Here is a 16203-nt window from a genome sequence, read left to right on the forward strand (position 1 = left end):
ACACCTCCTCATCCAGACCAGCTGTACTTTTATATATTGTATTTCTGGGTAAGACTTTACAGGGAAAAAAAAGTCTGAAAACAACAGCCCTTGGGTAGCCATTCCCAAGCAAGCTGATCTTCACAGCCCTATAGGAGCTTTTAGACATTTGAATTCTCAGACTCTCTAGGGGAAGGGCCTGAGAATCTGCATCTTTGAAGTTCCCTGGATCTCACCAATGGTCCGTAGGCTTGTGAGCCACCAAGTGGGGCAGCACGAGTGCCAGCCAGCTCCTTGGGATCTGCACAGAGGGACGGTGCACATCTCACAGCGCACAGGGCCAACACTGGTACATTCATGTTATACTCAGGAAAGGGAGGCGTGGACGGAAACAGGAAGCAGCAACAGCAGGAACACTAAGTGCACATCAGGCCAAGTGCAGGACGGGAAAGCCGTGTGATGATAACACCCAGCACACAGCGCCCCACCCTCCTGGGGGGTGCACACCTGTGCATGCAGTTTCCCTCATCAGAGCTGGAAGGCTTTGCCTGGGAGATGGGCTGGGGTTGCAAGTGTCTGCCTGGCGGGCGGGGGAAGAGAGGGCATTCTAGGCATCAAAGGGGCCGCTCAGAGAGATGCCAGTGGTAAGGCTGAGGGACAGCAGGGGAGTGTCCCGGTCTCACCCCCAAGGTCTCAGCTCCATGTGCCCCTCACACTCACTGGGAAGCTTGAAACAAATACTGATGCCGGGCCCCACCTGAGACAATGAAACCAGCATCTTTGGGAGTGGAATTCAAGCAGCAGCATTTTTTTAAAGCTTCTGGGGAGGCCTGAACACAGATAGGGGAGAGCCTGGCCTTAGACACCATCCAGGCCAGTGGCTCTCAGTGGACACTGGGCTGGTGGCGTCAGCATCATCTGGGAACTTGGGAATTCTTAGGTCTCACCCCAGACTTACGGATGCAGAAGCTTTGGGGCTGGAGCCCAGCCGTCTGTGTCAGCACACTGGCTTGGTGGTTCTGGGATAGGCTGAGGCTGGGGGGCCTCTGCTCTAGGCTGAGGGTCTTCAAATGGTGGTTCTAAGGGATGCTAGTATTTCTGTCATCACCCTGTCACTGGTAGTGACAGAACAAGCAGCTTCCCACACTGTCCACCTCTTGACACTCCTAACCTCAAGGGCTCCACTTTCATCTTTTCTTTTCTTTTTTTTTTTTTTTTTTTGAGACAGGGTCTCACTGTGTCTGTCTAGACTGGAGTACAGTGGTGCAATCTTGGCTCACTGCAGCATCTCCCTTCCAGGCTCGATTTTCCCACCTCAGCCTCTTGAGTAGCTGGGATTACAGGCACGCACTGCCACACCTGGCTAATTTTTGTGTGTATTTTTTAGTAGGGATGGGTTTTGCTATGTTGTTCAGGCTGGTCTCGAACCCCTGGACTCAAGCAATCCACCCACCTCGGCATCCCAAAATGCTGGGATTACAGGCATGAGCCACCACGCCCGCCATCCTCTCTTTTGTAGTTTGGAGTTCCACATCAGAATTTATTGGGGGAAAAGTCTCTTTGATTAAAAAAAGTTTGAGAACCATCAGCCCAGTCCAACCTGCTTCATTTTTTTGGTTGCGAAACTCCAAGTCCAGCAAAGGGAGGTGGCTTGCACAAGGCCACAGGCTGACCTCAGAGGTGAGACCAGCCTGGAGAGCCTGCCCGTGTCCCTTCACACCCCTCCTCTGTGGCACTAGTATATGATCCTTTTATCTCACAGGTTGACGCCCTACGAGTGGTACAGCCCACACCCATGTGCCCAGGGCCGGTGCAACCTTCTGGTGAACCAGTACTCCCTGGGCAACAGCCTGTGGTTTCCAGTTGGGGGCTTCATGCAGCAAGGCTCCACCATCGCCCCTCGCGCCTTGTCCACCCGCTGTGTCAGTGGCGTCTGGTAAGACCCCAGCAGAGGTGAACCAGGCCAAGTGGGGCAGGGACACAAAAGGGATCCTCTGACAAGCCGGCTGTAGCTGCTGGTAGCAGCCCTTCGGGAGAGCCCCAGAGCCTCTGCCTCTTACAGCAGACCCAAGCAGGGAGCTGAGTGCTTTCTGCCAGCTCGGAAGCTTGGGGCAATGGATGGGGCTGCTCTGTACCATCTGCTGTCCTCCCCCTTACTCAGCCTCTGTGGTCTGGATGCAGAGGGGAGCCAAGGCAGGAAGGGAGAGGAGGTGAGAAAGCGGTCTTGATGACCTTCAGCAAAGCAATGGTAACTTCCTGACCTGAAAATGACCTGATGTTTGAGAAGGCATATGCAGATGTATGCAAATATGGTCCTGCTGGCAGGAAGTCCCTGCAGGAAGAAGCCAGACTGGCTGCCACATCACACCCCCTCTGCCAGCCTTCTGAGGCTGTGTGTCTTTGCCCCTGGCTCTGGGGACTTGCTGGCCTGTTCACCTCAGCAGGTGTAGGAAAATGCAAACTCTTGTCTTTCAGAGTTGAGCAAATGATTCAATATATGGGAAAGCTCTTTGAAAACTTGAAAGTGCTACGTAAGTTTATGGACTGATCATAGTTAGTAGACCATTATGGGGGCAAATGAAAATCAAAACAGATATATGTATGTGACCTAGAGAGGCGAGTTTGTAGAACACAACTTTTTGATGCTCTCTTAAAAATCTGCTGTGGGTTTGACTGCCATAGCGTACAGGACTTCTGAGCTTAGTTCTCTCCTTTCCTTCTCAGCGTGTTTAGCCAAAGGAAAAGGCAAGGTGATGTTTCCTCCCTTGGGTACCGGTCCCTAGACCGGGTGGTCTGGACAGGATTACTGGAGGAGCCGCTAGGCTGCTGGAAGGTGAAAAGGCAGCTGAGACAGCCACGCCTTCCTGTCTGGTGTTTCCATTTTCCCTGATAAACAATAAATATACCAGGATTTAAACCTCTTGGGTGAGATGTTTGCCTGTTACCAGATAGTTCAGAGAAGTCACTGAGTAGATCACCATGGAGAAGGGAGCTCAGGTCCCCAGGAAGAGGGATGGATGGTCTCAGCAAGGAGAGTCACGGAAGTCATACAAAATCCGGGAATGTGGGCAGAAGCCCTGGGAGAGGAGCGTCTGGGGATGTGGATCTCTTTCTCCCTGGGCCTTTTCCTTCCGGAGAGTGACTGCTCCCACGGATGCAGCTGGGGCCCCACTGCCCAGTTCAGCCACTTGTCAGCTCTACCCTTACCCCAGGAAACTCCTCCTCCAGGACCTAGCCGCCCTGCAGGCTACCCTGCCCTGAGGGGGGCACTCAGCAGTGGCTTTAAATAGCTGGCCCCAAGTGGCTTGGTCACTCAGTTCCAGAGCGTGTGTGGGGAGGGACTGAGCGTGAATGCGAAGCTGCCGTGACAGTTCTGACTCCAGGTGGTCAGTGCGCTTCTCTCCCAGCCCTCTAACAGTTCCTAGTTCTTAAATCAGGGCCTCAGCTTGGTCCTTTCCATGGAGGAATGGGAGGTCAGAAGACAGGTGAGAGGTCTACCTTGGCCTCCTCACCCAGAGCATGTGACAGAAAACACCGTGTCGCTGGAGAGAATGCCAGCTTTGCAGCTGAAAACACCCTTTGACACAGGAGCAAGGCTCCATGGACCCTCCGGAAGCGGCATGGGCATCAATCCCTTTTTCAGCAGAGCTGATGCGTTTGCACTGAGCCACTTGTGCCCTCTGATTCATTTCCTTGTGACCAGTACCCTAAGTAGCCACCTGGGTTGTAGCCAGAGTGTAGCCAACTCTGACGTTATGTCCACACCTAGGGCTTATTAACCCCCGGCACACACCACCACAGCTAAGCAGCTGCAGAGCGCTGCCTTCCTCCTGGGGATCGCTTGCCCCAGGCCTCTTCTTAGGGATGGTCGTGAGAAGCACCTTCCAATAGGACAGAAGAGCTGAGGCAGAAGCAGGGAAAGCAGACCTTGGGCATGGAGGGACACCTGGTACTTACAGGTCACAGATAGGGAAGGCAGGAAGGAGGCAGCCACGTCATTTTCATCCCATTTTCAGCCTGATGGTCTCTCTATACATTTCTCTATATCTCACATCCCTCTAGTCCTTTACAGATTGCTGATCACTCATGACATATTACCTCATTTTATCTCACAACTCTCCAGCAATAGGCAGATCAGGCATTATTGTCCCCATATATGTATTAGACAAGTAAATGAGCTCAGAGAAGGCGAGTGGCTTTCCCCACAGTCTCACAGTGGAACACAGCCAGAACCAAAACCCAGTTCCCTTGCCGGGGGTCTGCCATGTAGATGTGCCCTTCGAGTCAGAGGATGCCCCTGTTGCTTCACTCCTGGGGAGGCAGCCAGCAAGAGTTCTCCGTCACAATGGCAAAGGGGCAATGGGACCTGCTGCTCTTGAAAATCTGCCCGGCAGCGGCAAGTTGCCGAGTCCTGTGGTAATCACTATGCATTCATCGTTAGTGTCTTTATAATGGATAAAGCTTCATGAATTCAGGCTCCACTGATTCAGAATTTTTGATTCTCCAACCCAAACTGTGCTTAGATCTATCTCTGAGCCCCTTGGGATTGGGTTGTAGAGCCATACTGTTGACCAGATGGGAGAAGCCTTGTTTAACCTACTCAAGTGAACACACAGTTTTTAATGGATTTAGCATATATGCTGCCTGAGCTGCAAAATTATTCTAATTTTGAGAGTTCTGTCTACTCAATAAAGCAATCTTCTAGTTTGAAATAGCATGACCATTATAAGAGTATCTTCTAATTCCAGCCTTTCAGATTTTCACCAGGTAGTCTTCGTTAAGGATTTTCTGTTATTGCAGTTTACAGAACTGGTTTTAAAATACAAATTCATCGGCCGGCACAGGGACTCATGCCAGTAATCCCAGTACTTTGGGAGGCTGAGGCAGGAAGACCACTTGAGCCTGGGGGTTCTAGGTTGCAATGAGCTCTGATTAAGCCACTGCACTCCAGCCTGGGTGACAGAGCAAGATCCTGTCTCCAAAAAAAAAAAAAAGAAAGAGTTTATTGGCCAGGTGCAGTGGCTCACGTCTATAATCCCAGCACTTTGGGAGGCCAAGGAGGGCAGATCACAAGGTCAAGAGATTGAGACCATCCTGGCCAACATGGTGAAACCCCATCTCTACTAAAAACACAAAAATTAGCTGGGTGTGGTGGCATGTACCTGTAGTCTCAGCTACGTGGGAGGCTGAGGCAGGAGAATCACTTGAACCTGGGAGGCGGATGTTGCAGTGAGCTGAGATCATGCAACTGCACTCCAGCCTGGTGACAGAGCAATACTCCGTCTCAAAAAAAAAAAAAAAATTATCAATGTGTTATTTGGCAGGTTGCTTCACTTCTTTGAGTCTCGATTTCCTCACCTGTAAAATTGGGATAAGAATTTTGCCTCCCTCAGCTGTAGGGATTAAGTGAGATAGTGAATGTAGCTCATGGTAGATGCTCAGTGCCTGGCGATGTGCATTTGAAGTTTGGCTTCGCATGAGGAGGGAGGAAGCCCTCCTGCTCTATCTCTGAACAGAGCCCTCAAAGCTGGCACCCACGGCTCATTCACTAGCTCATTTCTCACAGTCTGCAAAACTGTCTCATGTGCATGGACTACATCTCTTTTGAATAATAACCCAATAATCATCTCCTTTAGGAAATAAGAAAAACAAATCAACTGTCTTCTTCCAGGCAGTGCTCACAAACCCGATTCATTTCTGTTGACATCATATGCCCTGCCTCCTTTCTCTTCCCCCACAAAGCTGAAAGCTCTTTCAGAAGAAAGATGCCTGGTCTCTCCCATGTCACTGCAGGACTAGGGTTGGGGTCCAAGACGCCAGGGAGTGCCCGGGCAATGATGACTTCCTGGTCTTTTCCTACATAGGTGGGCATTCACGCTGATCATCATCTCATCCTACACGGCCAACCTGGCAGCCTTCCTGACCGTGCAGCGCATGGATGTGCCCATTGAGTCAGTGGATGACCTGGCTGACCAGACCGCCATTGAGTATGGCACAATTCACGGAGGCTCCAGCATGACCTTCTTCCAAGTAAACCCCATTTGGTTGCTCACCAACATCGGGAATTGGGTAGAATAAAGTTGAGATGTTTGTCTGCTGGAGATAAAAATATCTCTCATCATCTCATTATCTCTTTTGAACATACAGTGTGGAGGTCCACATGGGGCTCATTTATCTGCTGCTCCACAAAATACACCTGGAATGAGGTCCCAAAAGAACTTTGCATTAATATCAGCCTGTCCCAGAGTGGTAGTACTTGAGATGATTTTAGGTCTAATGTGGTGCAACTATTTTTTAGTTGCCATAGTTTCATGTTTATGATAATGGGCATTAGAAAAGTATATATATGCAGTGAATCAAATCTATAATTTTATTTGTATTACTGCATAGGATGGGGTTAACGTATATATTTAAATTTTTGAAGTGATTTAAATCGTGTAGGTAGTATTTAGACAGAACACGATTAATACACAAATGACTGAAGTTTGAGGAACACCAGCTTTAGACGAACTGACTTCATTGATTCCAGACTTGATGGGCGTCCGATAGGGACCCTGTTGGCTTCTTTGACTTTCCCTTGCAAAGCTCAAGAAAAAGCCCTGCCACAGTGATGTGTTCGCTGTCAGGCAAACTGATCGATCACCAAGACTGACAGCCAGACCAGATGGGATAGCGGTTTTCATATGCCTCAAGCTCTCTTGGAAAGCAGGCTTCCCCTGGGGTTAAAAGGTGTCTAACCAACCTAACATCCAATAAGTTCATTTTCACATGAAACAAGTCCAATGCCTTCAGCTTTCTGTTTTCCAGGCAAATCTCAGTGCCTACTGGCACAGAGAACAGTGAAGTCATCATGCAAACACAGGGTTTGGATAGACCCCCCCAGAGTTCTCTGATGTTGTTATTTGTAGAACAGCAGGCAGCATTGGATATGTGATTGATCAATTGGTTTAGGGTGGATAGAAAATAGTGGCACTGCTTTTTCAGAGGGCATCTCTGTATAGTCCTAAATGAACCTGAATTCACTGCCCCAAATTGAGGGACAGTGAAGGTACCCAACCAGAATTTCAGCTCTATTGGAAAATGGAGGCTGGCAATGGAAGAGCTCTTGAGGGTAGATGAGGCAAACCCAATTACCAAAGCAGGGCCTTAGTGCCCTGTTGCTTCCGCATCTTTCTGTAAAAGTTATCAACAGCACAACTCCCTCCTCTGCCATTACACACTGACAGTGAACATCTTGTGTTGAGAGACAGAAAGGGAAAAGGTTCTTGACTGCGATCGCAGGTGGAGTAGCAGAAGGGCCAGGATCTTAAGGTGCACTTTGATTCCCTCCCTTTTTAATCCAACGTTTCCTTCCTCTTTTCCCAATCCTGCTTGCTTTGGTTCTTTTCCCAGAATTCCCGCTACCAGACCTACCAACGCATGTGGAATTACATGTATTCCAAGCAGCCCAGTGTGTTTGTGAAGAGCACAGAGGAGGGAATCGCCAGGGTGTTGAATTCCAACTACGCCTTCCTCCTGGAGTCCACCATGAACGAGTACTATCGGCAGCGCAACTGCAACCTCACTCAGATTGGGGGCCTGCTGGACACCAAGGGCTACGGGATTGGCATGCCAGTCGGTATGCGGGAAAGGAACAGCCTCTTTGGGTAGCTTTGTCCAGACAGTCAGGGTAGCTCAAACCACTGAAGGCAGCATTGAATCCAGTAACCCCTGTTGCTAGAACCAGTTTAACAGTGACTTAAAGTCACCCTTTTTATATATATATATATATATTTAAAAAAATAAAGCAAACCCACATATTTCCTTTAATCAATGACCAATGCTCAATCCTTGATTATCAAAGAGCTCGTTGATAGTTACCGATTGATTAACTGATTAATGTAAAGGAGTAATAATTATTAAAGGGTATGTCAGTGCCTTTCGTGTATACTTCAGGCCTTTTGTTCCTCTTCCTGCTTGCTTCCCACCCCTCGGCCATTTCTCTGTCGATTGCTATCTCTACTAGCAGTGGGAAGAAGAATGATACGGTAAAATTCAAATCAGTTAATTTTGCTATTTGTTAGTGTCTCCAGTGAAAAGTTTACTTCCAAAGGGGATGGCCATGATTAAATGAAATGACTTTGAAATCATTTGCGGATTTCACTGATCCATCAACAGCAGGTCTGTGTGGGTCATTGAGAAGGGGCAATAACACTCTGGTGTTGGGCCTGCGGAATGGCTGTCATCCAGTCTTGTTCTATTAATAGGAGTGTAGAGATGTTTGGCCTCCAGAGAGGTATCTTAGCTATGCTTTTTTTTTTTTTTTTTTTGAGATGGAGTTTTTCTCTTGTTGCCCAGGTTGGAGTGCAGTGGCTCGATCTTGGCTCACCGCAACCTCTGCCTCCTGGGTTCAAGTGATTCTCCTGCCTCAGCCTCCCGAGTAGCTGGGATTACAGTCATGCGCCACTACGTCCTGTTAATTTTTTGTATTTTTAGTAGGGACGGAGTTTCTCCATGTTGATCAGGCTGGTCTCGAACTCCTGACCTCAGGTGATCTCCGAAAGTGCTGGGATTACAGGTGTGAGCCATCACGCCTGGCCCTAGCTGTGCTTTTTAAAAAGACATTCACACTTTGGACTTTGGGCCTTCCCCTGCTGACAGAACCTCCTCCAGAAGATGAGGAGATAACATGTTTAGCTGCTGTGGTGAATGTGAAGGAGATCTGAATGTTCCCCCAGCCGATTCTGACATGCACCCTTCCCCCTCCACACACACACCATAGAGAGCCCCTGCTGTAGAGGGTTGTGCGTGTATGAGGGTGTTCTTGTACAAGGCAACAGGGGATGAAGCAGGAATGGAGGCCATCAGGCTATGGGAGAAAACTGGTATATGGTATGCTCATCTTTATAGTTACAGTACACATCCCTGCTGTTGATCCTTACCTTAACTCAAAATTCTGTGAATTGCAGGATTCACTCATACCTGTGGAGTGCGAAGAGCATGGGCTTGGAGTCAGGCAGACCCGGGGATGTGTTCTTGTTACTGGCTGTGGTACCTTGGATGCATTCTGTAGCCTCTTTCAGCCTCAGTTATCTAATTAATAAAATCAGGTTTCTAATACCAATTTATGGGGTTGTGAGGATTAAACCTGATAATCTAGTTAGGTGCCTTACCTCAGTGTCTCACACTGAGCCTGCCTTGGGGGATATTAGTGCCCTTCTCATCTCTCCCATGGTTTCCTATGTTATTTTATATTATATATACATATATGTGTGTTTGTTTGTTTGTTTTTAAGATGGAGTCTTACTCTGTTGCCCAGGATAGAGTGCAGTGGCACTATCTAGGCTCACTGCAACCTCTGCCTCCCGGTTCAAGCAATTCTTGTACCGCAGCCTCCCAAGTAGCTGGGATCACAGGCGTGCGCCACCACACCCAGCTAATTTTTGTATTTTTAGTAGAGATGGGATTTCACCATGTTGGCCAGGCTGGTCTTGAACTTCTGACCTCAAGTGATCCGCCCACCTCAGCCTCTCAAAGTGCTGGGATTACAGGCATGAATCACAGCTATTTGACAAACGCTCATGACTTAAATTCTGATCAGAAACCAAGAAAATGAACATAAGTAATAATGGTTCATCCCCAAACTCTGTAAATTACGGCACTAGGAGTTCTGTGAACTGGTGGCCTCACTCCAGGTACTCATAAACCTGCACACACTCTATATGCTATTATATTTTATTGGTGTCCACTAGCAATGAATAAATCTCTCAAAGGGGTCCAGATTATGGACCCCTTTGAGAGATTTATTCACTGATTGTTTTAAGATAGTAGTGTGACCGCAAAATGAACTTAAGACACATCTTGATAATATTCTAGCAATTTAACAAATTTGGCCTAAATTTCAAATGCTTCCAAAGTTTTCATGGAACAAAACTCTGGAGAGCTGAGGTAAGACAGACCACAACTCTAGAAATTTTCATTAATAAGCAAGGAAAATGGAGGGAAATGTGTTTGCTCTATTTCTGACATGACAGTATTTTCACATCTCACTTAATAGTCCCCCGTGCAAGATAGATGTGATTATTCCCATCCTATAGAGGACAGAATTCAGATTCAGGGCAGATAAGTTACTTATCCAAGGTCACAGAATAGGTGGGGAAGCTGGGTTTGAGCCTAGGACGCTTGTCTCTAATCCAGTAATTCACTTATCAGACCGTGTTGCCAATGGGTCCAATCAGCTAGAAAGGACGGGATAGGTGGGAAGGTCTACTCTGAGCTGGCCCAGCTTCCTACATATGGGAAAGAACACATGAGGTTGGAAGGAACATTACACAGTTTGGTGCTGAGCCAGGATTTAGGTTCAGCTGGGGGTATGCCCAAGAGATATGAGCATGTATATCATTCTTAAGTGAAAGGTAAGAGCCTAACTGTGGAATAAGCAATGTGATTGGACCCCAAAAAATTAAGAGAAACAGAACAAGGAACCAGATGGAAACTTAATCAGGTATTTTAGGAGCTAAGTAGGCAACGAAGGAGTAAGCAGAATAGGCCTTTCATGTGGTCCGTAGTGTGTTATAAGGTTGGCCTTGAAATTGCTTGAAATGCCTTGCTGGGCTAGACAGTTGTCTCTAAACCCAGAATGATCGTTAGTCTCACCACCTAACAGCATCTGTTAGGCAACTCATTCCTGTGTCCATTTGCTGCGGATGTGTAATAAGTACTTACTGTACTTGAAGCTCTGACGGTGTTTGCCCAGATCACTTGCACACATTCAGTGCTGTAGGCTTGCGGTTTGGGTGTCCAAGTTCGGGTGTGGTTTGGGTGTCTACAGACACAACTATGTAGAGAAGGTTCCGTTGTGGAGCTGTGGGCTGTCACAGTTGGAGGAGATCTGGGAGATGTTCTAGTTCCTTGCCTCCTAAAGTGTGGTCCATGGCCCAGCAGCATGGACATCACCTCATGGCTTGTTGGAAATGCAGACTCTCAGGCCCCACCCCAGGCCTACTGAATCGGATTCTGCAGTTCATCAAAATCCCCAGGTGATTGCAATACATGTTAGAATTTGAAAAGCACTCATCTGTTTGTAGCAAGCTTCTGCCTGATCCTTCACAGTAGCCTTTCCCCTCTGGGGCATCTGTCCACATCCAGCCTTCATAGAGTTTGGGCAAGGAAACTGGGCAGTTAATTATTTTCCAGCCTCTTGGCAGCTTTTTCTTAATAATCTCAGGCCTCAGCCTGTGCTAGGACATTGAGCTTTCCATGGTTTCATTTAAGCCTGTTTTTGTGATTACACCTAAATTCTGGAACCAAAGCTCCTGGACAAAATTGCATTGGAAAAATTAAAAAAGAATGGCACTGAACAGAAAAAAGCCATCCGTTTGAAGAGGGAAGGAAGAGTGGGAGAAACAGGGTGATGGACAGGCCAGTGGGTTCTGGTGAGCTCAGCAGGCAGCACTGAGGGTGGAGGACAACCGGTGACCCGATTCTCACACTCTGGGGTGGCTCTTCTCTCGTTGGTTGGTGGCTTCTCTGGATAAACAGTTGTCAGGTGTAATGTAGTGAGAGTTAAAAGTGCCTAAGAAATTTTCTTATTTATTTATTTCTGAAATAGAGTCTCACTCACTCTGTTGCCCAGGCTGGAGTGCAGTGGTGTGATCTCGGCTCACTGCACCTCCATCTCCCAGGTTCGAGCGACTCTTCTGTCTCAGCCTCCTGAGTAGCTGGGACTACAAGTGCCCACCATCATACTCAGCTAATTTTTGTATTTTTAGTAGAGATGGGGTTTCACCATATTGGCCAGGCTGGTCTTGAACTCCTGGCCTCAAGTGACTTGCCCATCTCGGCCTCCCAAAGTGCTGGGATTACAGGCGTGAGTCACTGCACCTGCCTGTATTAGTAGAAATTGGACACACCTGAGAGGTTTGTCACAAAAACACAAACTCTGGCCTCCTGGAGGTGGATGGGAAGCTTTGCAGCCAGTGTCCTGTGTGTCGGTGGGCAGGTCGTTTAACCTGGATAGAGCATCTTTTTAGGTTAGAAAGTGGTGGTGCCCGGCTGGGGAGGCGAATGGCATAGCTGCCTGGACAGCCGTTCCTTGACCCATCCTGGGGTCTTTGACCATGGGCTGGATGTGCCAGTCAGCGTGGAGAGAAGGGAAGTAAAAAGGCTGAGAGCCCTGTGTGAAGCCAGAATGCCCTGCTCTCCCGGGGGATCCTTAATGGAGGAAGAGCGCAGTGGCCCCGTGGACTTGCCCCACCTGCTGCATCTGTCTGCCCCTCTCAAAGTTAAAGCAGGCGGGGTGGCCAGGACGTGTGCCGGGAAGGGGAGCAGAGTGACACCTAACAGGGCATTCACAACCTGTGTCCTGGGCTCTCCTGTGACCTGCAGGCTCGGTTTTCCGGGACGAGTTTGATCTGGCCATTCTCCAGCTGCAGGAGAACAACCGCCTGGAGATCCTAAAGCGCAAATGGTGGGAAGGAGGGAAGTGCCCCAAGGAGGAAGATCACAGAGCTAAAGGTAAGGATGTTCAGCGCCATCCTCCTTCTGCCCTAGAGGACCAAAGTAGCTTGTTTCTCGTGTTCAAATTCCAGGTACACATAATGATTTCTAGGACCCATCAACAACAGCCTTGGAAGGAACCTAGGTATAAGCTGGGCTGGTCGGGGATCAGGTCTGTCCCAGTGTCTTGCGTATCGCAGGCACCTAGTGTCTACCTAGCTCACAAATCCTAGAGGCTCTGCCTCCATGATGATTCTTGAACCCAGCTGCCTCTGACCCCTACCACCATGGCTTCTACGCTGGCCCATGCCCCATCATCTCACACCTGTGCAATCACAATTGCCTGGTTTCAGTTTCCCATTCTCGTGTCTCTACAGTGTATTCTCCACTACTAGCTGGAGTTATCCTTTTTAAAATTGCAAATTCAATGGCAGCATTCCACTGCACAGACCTTCCAATGTTTTCCAATTTTACTGGGAATGAAATTCAGGGCCCTACGTCACCTGTTCCCGCTCAGCCTTGCTGTCTTCTCTCTGGTCCCCAAGTCTCCCATATGGCTCTTCCACCTCAAGTCCTGTGCACCTCTTCCCTCCTTTTGGCCTAGCCTCAAAGAGGTCTTCACTTCCACCCTACACATTTCTCTCTATCACCTTAACCCCACCTTATTTCTCTTCTCAGACCTCATCACTGCCTGATATTATATTTCTTATGTATTTATTTGTTTACTTTCCACTTCTTTTATGAGAATGTAAGTTTCATGAGTGCAGGGTTGATCATCACAGGGCTGCCCACAGGGCTGGACATGTGGAGATATATATATATATATTTGAGACAGAGTCTCACTCTGTTGCCCAGGTTGGAGTGCAATGGTCTGACCTCGGCTCACTGCAACCTCTGCCTTCCAGGTTCAAGCAATTCTCCTACCTCAACCTCCCAAGTAGCCGGGACCACAGGCACACACCACCACGCCCAGCTAATTTTTGTATTTTTAGTAGAGACGGGTTTTCACCATGTTGGCCAGGATGGTCTCGATCTCTTGACCTCGTGATCCGCCCGCCTCGGCCTCCCAAAGTGCTGGGATTACAGGTGTGAGCCGCCACGCCCGGCCTGTTATCAAATGAATGAGTGAATGTTACATTGGGCTGAATAGAAAGCAGTCACTGACTGAGATGTATGCCTAAGGGGTGTTGAAGGTCCTTGAGAGCCCAGGATTTTCTGTAGGGGAACACTTACCCTAGTTTACCCAGGATCGTATAGTCTTGTCTCCATCTGCGGTAGATCAGTTAATACCTATTAATTAATTCTAGATAGCTTTTATGCTCAAAGTGCCCTGGTTTAGACAATAAATCATATGGTTACATACCGTATCTCCTACTCCATCTACTGCAGCCTTGTTAAAATATGCAACAGATTTACCTGTACACGCTCTGCCCGGGGAAGACAGCTGAGGAATAGAATGAAGGATATCATGCGCTTGTCTTTTCTTCTCAGCATGAATGATTGTCCCTGAAGAGGCAGTAAATGAGTAACTATGTGATTCTCTGTCTATACATGGATCTCTATCTTGCAAGAAGAGGTCTCAGGAATATGGACACGTGGAGCAAGTATTTTTTATAATTTAAAGGAAATGCTGCCCTCAGGGGAACTGAGTGAGGCCACACACTTCTTGGCTCTTCATTCCCCAAAGGCCAGAGCTGACCATGGGGAAGGCACTGGACATGAGTGGACACAGGGCATGGGCAGACCTAATTTCAGTCCCATCTCCACCACCTGTGAGTCTGTGAGTTTCAGCACATTAGTTAATAACGCTGAGCCGTCATTCCTTTCTCTGTTCAATGAGTTCAGTAAGCAGCACACTGTAGGGCTTCTGGGAAGGGAGACTGAAAAAGCACAGAGCTTGGCTCATCCCCAGGTCCAGCGTACTGTAGCTGTTACTGACCTGTACCCTAAGACGTGCTGTGCTGCTCTCACAACTTCAGGGCAGTCTGATTCCATCAGTTATTTTCAAGGGTCAGCCAGCCATTCCATCAACAGGGATATGTTGAGTGACAGTGAGGTGGCCCAGCACATCACTTCATACTCATGGGAATAAGAAAGCACTACAGCACTAGAGCACTACAGGCTTACCAGCAAGCACTTTTTTTTTTCTGGATACAGAGTCTTACTCTGTATCCAGCCTGTACCCAGGCTCAAGTGCAGTGGTGCGATCTCGGCTCACTGCGACCTCCACTGCCCAGATTCAAGTGATTCTTCTGTCTCAGCCTCCCAAGTATCTGGGACTACAGGTGCATGCCACCAAGCCTGGCTAATTTTTGTATTTTTAGTAGAGATGGGGTTTCACCACGTTGGCCAGGCTGGTCTTGAACTCCTGACCTCACTTGATTCACCCACCTTGGCCTCCTACCACTCCCAGCCCCAGCAAGCATCTTAAAGTGATTTCTGGAAGCAAAATTAACTTACTGAAAGTGGTTAGCAAACAATTCTTGACACTTGCCAAATTATAGTTAAATACTGGGGTGAAGTGCGGAGATTACTTCTGCTTGTTCAGAGAAGAAGAATATTGGGGAGATGCAGAGAAAAGTGTCAAGGCACTTTTGTGAACTGGATAGAGTGAACTAGATTTTGAAGATGCCCAGGACCTGAATAGGTTGGCATCATGGGAAGAGGGCACTGCAGGCAGAGAAGCACCTTGAAGATGGATGTGTGGCAGAAGTCAGTGCAGTGGGCAGGACTGTGTGCAGGGGCTGTGGGTGGTCCATGTGGAACAGGGAAGAATTTGCATTTGGGGAGTTGGGTTGTGTAATGGGTTTGTACTAGGGAAGGTGTGGGTAGCAAAATGCTGCTACACCACTCTCTCCCCGCTAAAAAGACACATAGATTGGAAGCATGTGGCTGGACCTGGAATAGCTAAAATAAAACTGGATTATCATCAGTATATGTTATGTTGCTCTGTGATAACAATGAACTAAAGGATGGCGGGAAAGAGCGCCATCTCACCTCAATTTGGAGGGAAACAGTAGTGTTACTGTGCTCTGGAGTTTTTGTTTGTTTGTTTGTTTTGTTTTTTGTTTTTGTTTGTTTGTTTGTTTTGAGACCGAGTCTTGCTCTGTTGCTCAGGCTGGAGTGCAGTGGCTCAATCTCAGCTCACTGCAACTTCCGTCTCCTGAGTTCAAGTGATTCTCTTGCCTCAGCCTCCCGAGCAGCTGGGACTACAGGCACCCACCACCACGCCCAGCTAATGTTTTGTACTTTTAGTAGAGACCGGGTTTCACGATGTTAGCCAGGATGGTCTCAATCTCCTGACCTCGTGATCTGCCTGCCTCGGCCTTCCAAAGTACTGGGATTACAGGCGTGAGCCACAGCGCCCAGCTGTGCTCTGGAGCTTTCTAAAGTGGAGAGATGAACCTGGGGCCCAGAGCAGAAGGACCTTCTGCTTTTCGATCCTTCCTCCGATTGATAAGTGAAAGAGAAGAAATGCCCTGGTGTCTGTCTTCTAGAAATGCTTGATCTCCCTCGCCCCTCACCACAGTGGGTTGGGGCCTTCTGTGACTTTGAACAGATCACTCAACACACTTTGTTGCCATCTTGGTCTCTTCTGCTCAGTTGCTGCACGTTAGACCCAGACCCAGACCCAGTCTCATTTGCTTCTATGGTCCTAGCCTCCCCAACAGAGCCAGGCACGTAGTAGTTACTCAATGTTTGTGGGATGTGTGATGAAAACCGCTGCTAGCTGTGAGAAGCTACCAA

At 48.3% G+C, this 16203-nt stretch overlaps 1 protein-coding gene across 2 annotated transcripts in view; it reads left to right on the forward strand.

Annotated features, from left to right (window-relative positions):
* The window catches only part of GRIK4 (glutamate ionotropic receptor kainate type subunit 4), a 337584-nt gene that overhangs the window by 302003 nt on the left and 19378 nt on the right, over positions 1 to 16203 (forward strand). For both annotated transcript variants that reach the window (XM_017523559.2, XM_037736753.1), the window contains 4 exons: positions 1742 to 1915; positions 5844 to 6009; positions 7372 to 7597; positions 12346 to 12474. In XM_017523559.2, the coding sequence (XP_017379048.1) occupies positions 1742 to 1915; positions 5844 to 6009; positions 7372 to 7597; positions 12346 to 12474 (695 nt within the window). The remainder of the gene's footprint in view (positions 1 to 1741; positions 1916 to 5843; positions 6010 to 7371; positions 7598 to 12345; positions 12475 to 16203) is intronic.

The sequence above is a fragment of the Cebus imitator genome, unplaced genomic scaffold, assembly GCF_001604975.1.
Source record: "Cebus imitator isolate Cc_AM_T3 unplaced genomic scaffold, Cebus_imitator-1.0 Scaffold28, whole genome shotgun sequence".
NCBI classification, from domain to species: domain Eukaryota; kingdom Metazoa; phylum Chordata; class Mammalia; order Primates; family Cebidae; genus Cebus; species Cebus imitator.